General features: G+C 42.9%; 1 protein-coding gene across 1 annotated transcript; it reads right to left on the bottom strand.

The window, feature by feature from the left end:
- Positions 1–171: 171 nt before the first annotated feature.
- LOC121965528 (transmembrane protein 238-like) lies at positions 172–773 on the bottom strand. Its single transcript, XM_042515668.1, has one exon. The coding sequence runs from the start codon at positions 695–697 to the stop codon at positions 176–178; it is 522 nt and encodes a 173-aa protein (XP_042371602.1). The 5' UTR covers positions 698–773; the 3' UTR covers positions 172–175.
- Positions 774–4,419: the final 3,646 nt, after the last annotated feature.

Raw genomic sequence — 4,419 nt, 5'->3', positions numbered from 1 at the left:
GCCCCGCTGCCAGCGCTCAGAACGCACAGGTCCTTCTTCAGTGAGCCCACCTCAGGCTGGCCCTCGTACGCGGGCTGATATTATATTATATTATATTATGTAACACAGACAACATAACATAAGTAATTTGCCTTTCAAAATAGGGTTGGCAGGTGTTGCTCACCTGTGGGCGACATCATGTAGGTGAAGTCTCTGTCGTTGTGTGCGGCATTTCTACGTCACAGCCAGCCACTGAGGAGACAGTTGTGTGCGGGGTATCCTCCCGTGGGGTCATCGTTGCCATAGCAACAGCCACCTGGTCCGCGTGCGGCCCTCCGGCTGACCTGTGCGCGCGGGCCGCGCGGCCGCTGGCCGGTGCTCCGTTCCTCCGGAACGAGTTCCTGATGCCGCTGGACACGCGGCTGGACAGGCGCCTCACCGCCCCGCTGACAGCGCTCAGACCGCCCTTGTCCTTCTTCAGTAAGCCCACATCATCCTCGAGCTCGGCCGGGGGCACCTCGATGTTCCCGGAGTACCAGAACACCCACCAGATGAGGCTGAGGAAGATGACGATGGCGCCGGCGTAGATGAGCAGGTCATAGAAGAAGACGTTAACGAACACCCCGAGGAGCAGCACCGCCAGTCCCACAATGTCAAAGGCCACCGCGAGCCAGAAACAGCACACGCAGCGGCCCAGACCCCGGTACACCGGCTCCATGTCAGCGTCCCGTGAGTCTGCGGACTCTGACAGACAGAGCGGGTTAACAGGAGCCTTTGTGTCCGCACATTGACTTACCGAGCGGCGGTAAGGTGAGTCAGGTGAGTCAGGTGAGGAGCAGCCGGAGCTGCTCAAAGGAGGGGCGGGCTGCCCCCTGCAGGAGGAGGGGCTCCCTGCTCCACCTGCCCGGTGAGCTGCTCCTCTCTGTCCCTCCCTCTGCTGCTCTCTCAATATCAACTCAGGTTTCATTACTGGCATGACATTTGACAAGTGCTGCCAAGGTACAATTACAATTAAAGACAGAGAATGAAATAAATAAGTGAGCACATGAATAACAATAATAATCAATAGAAATAAACAGGTATAGGACCTGCTTTAATATTGCACACACACCTGTTGCTCTGCACAAAACGCTCTTTTCAAAATCAAGCTTGAATTAATGTAATTTTCAATTTTTTTTATTATTGAAAAGAAGTTATTGTTTATTTACAGTAACTTCAGGGTAGAAAACCACTGTGCAGCGTACATATGATCAAAAGGTTCTGAGTAAACTCTGCCTTCATTGATTAGTTTAAGCCACTTCCAGTATCAGTATCATCAGTATCATCAATATCAGTTTAAGTGTATGCAATATTTAGAATGTTTTCAGTGCTTTACCTTGCTGTCAGACAGCTCTTACTGATGGGGATTTGAAGCGGTTATATCAAAAATACCAAAAACTCCACTGAGAAAAACATTTCATTTGGAGTCATTTTACTCGACTGAACAGCAGAGCTGCTGCTCACTGCTGCCTCCATCAGCTGCTGTGGAAGCTTAAGAGGAGACGATATTCAAATATTGCTCACACTTACACTGATACTGATTTTTTTGGGTGGCTAAAGTATGTCCTGCTGCGGCCTTGTCCACAGCAGGACATCATTTAGCTTCCGTGCCAGTGTTGTGGGTGTGTGCTTTCATCAGAGCAGGGGGGTGGCTGGGGTGTGACTTTTTTATTTAAAATAAATATAAAACACTCACCTAAGCCAAAATATGAAACACAGTCCTCAGTGCTTATATATATATTTTAATGCCTGACCCCTTCCCCCCTCATGAATAATGATTGGTCCCTAAACACAGAGGGAGGCAGGCGCAGTGAGTAGGAGCAGGCCCAGAATGCTGAGTCCAGTTAAAGTCTGACTGACGTGTTTACATGACGGAATAGCTCGACTTCCAGTTGAATTATCTGGTAGTCTGATTTTAAAAGAAATTCGATAAGGTTCGATTTCAGTCGGACTAACACGTTTACTTGTATTTTAAAAGTCCAATTTTAGGCTAACAAACACAATAATTTGACTTTTTCTAACATCATATAAACACACTGTGAGTGTCTTTTATTGACAAACAGAGCTATTATCTTACAGGACACTTCCTATTGTATTTGCATACTGCACACAGACAAATGAATGTGCTGCAGGTTACATTAGGTCACATCACTTCGTTAGCTGCTCTTTGGCCCAGAGCCACAGCACAGAGCTGCAGTGTGTGTCTGTGTGTGTGTGTGTGTGTGTGTGTGTGTGTGTGTGTGTGTGTCTGTGTGTGTGTGTGTGTGTGTGTGCGTGTGTGTGTGTAGGAGAGGCCATGTTGATCTGAGAACCATCAGAGATTGATGTTCAATAGAGTTTCTCTGCCTCAGTAATCTGTTGTAAAGGATTTAAGCAGCCCACCAGCAGCCAACATGAGCTCACAGGCTCACAGGCAATAACCGACCAACAAGGCCACGACGAGACAGATGGGCTGCAGAGAATGACCCGTATAGGACAGCCTGTGTGACATATTTTTTCAAAAAATGATTGACAAACGAACACACAATATATGAGATTTTCCCAGTAAGTAAAAGCATTCATTCACATCCCACAGAGAAGTACTGCCCTACACCGCTGAAATTAGTGTTTGAAGTATCAAAAGTTGATGACAGTATTAGCTTCCTTTAACCCTCCTGTTGTTTTCAGCTTTTAGGAACAGCAATAATGTTTCAGGATCAAATTAACGTGTGTTTATTTAACCATCTGAAAGTAGCATGTTCTTTCTCCATAAACAGTATCTTTAGCTCAGTTATAGTGTTCAGGTTTATTTTTATGTTCCTTCTGCTTCTGCTGTTGACTTGTGGGATGCCGCTACCGTGATGTCAACACCAGCACATGGTGGGATTACACTGCATCAGTACATGGTTAAGTTTAGGCAAAAGGGGCTCATAATAATGAACATATACACACACACACACACACACACACACACACACACACACACACACATATTTATTGTTATCTCAGCAGAATTGAATTCCTGGTGATGTGCACAGTGAAAACTATTTAAAGATAAGGTTGAATTGTTTGTTATTGCGATGAGATCATTCTTTCTATTCTTTCTTTAGCTAAATAAACGGTTCATCTAAAAAAATGTGGTGGATGAAGTACCTGGAGGCCACACTTGGGTAAAAGAACAGATATGATACCAGAAAGTGACTTTGGTAGAAGTTAAATCACCTATAAGAATGTTGCTTTCAGGTTTTGTTTTTTGTTTATAACCCTAAAGTGGTGACTGATGCTGGTAGGTAAGTAGGAAAAGAATTTATCGTACAAAAGAAAAAAACGAAAACGAAGCAGCAGGCAGTGGAGGCAGGGAGCTGCTGCCGGAGGAGCCACACACACCTCCTGCCACACACATGCCCTGCAGGACAACAGAAGGGGAGTGAGAGAGAGCACACATCCAAAAACATACAACAAAACCAAAACCAGAGCAGAATCATCACAATGACTTGAGTAAAAGTCTTAAAGTAACTGAAACTTACTGTACTTATGTATCAGAAATAATATAATAATCATATTAAATGTACTTAAGTAATAAAAGTAAAAGTACAAGTAAATGCTGGTAATAAAAAAAAACAGGCAGTCAGAATTTCAAGAATATTAAAATTTATTTATTAAACATACACCACCTTTAAAAACAAATTACACTTGAAGAAGAACAATTTTTATTTTATTTTTTACTTAAAGGATAAAAGAACAAAACACAGTTTTCCTTCACTTCAATATCTTAAATCATCTGTCCAGTAAAACAGAAATATGAAAACTTAAGTCAAGTACAAAGACTACCAAAAAATACTTAAGTACTGTAACAAAGTAATAATACTTTGTTATGTTACACCACTGTAAAAACAAACAAAAAAAAAACAATACTAAAAAAAACCCCCACAGTCACAAAGATGAATATGACTGATTTTCTTAACTCAAGAAAAGTTGACAACTAGGAGATGCACGATTTTTACAGGACACAGACCATCGGAGGATAAACTGTTCACACATTATGACACAACAGTCAGCTACATAAATCATAATGAAGAATCCAAAAAACAAAACAATAAAATAAAATTTGAGACTTTTTTTTGACGGCAGGTCAGCTGGCTACGGCCCTGACTGAAAATGACATCGACTGATTGAACAAAGGGGAAAATGTCAGACTGCAAGTGAAACATAATCCAAGTCAAGTCAATTTTATTTATAGAGCCCATTATCACAAAACATGGTTTGCCTCAGAGGGCTTTACAGTGTACGACATCCCTCTGCCCTTAGACCCTCACATCACCCGAGGAAAAACTCCCGAAAAAGAACCTCTGAAACAGGGGGGAAAAAAGGAAGAAGCAGGAGACCAGGCCCTTCAGACGAGGACCACAGCAATGGCAAAAC

This window comes from Plectropomus leopardus, unplaced genomic scaffold (assembly GCF_008729295.1).
Source record: "Plectropomus leopardus isolate mb unplaced genomic scaffold, YSFRI_Pleo_2.0 unplaced_scaffold20382, whole genome shotgun sequence".
Classification (NCBI taxonomy): domain Eukaryota; kingdom Metazoa; phylum Chordata; class Actinopteri; order Perciformes; family Serranidae; genus Plectropomus; species Plectropomus leopardus.
This window is presented reverse-complemented; position numbering and strand designations above follow the sequence as displayed.

Excerpts from the sequence above, each read along its gene's own strand:
- LOC121965528 (XM_042515668.1), bottom strand. The coding sequence starts at position 697 with ATGGAGCCGGTGTACCGGGGTCTGGGCCGCTGCGTGTGCTGTTTCTGG.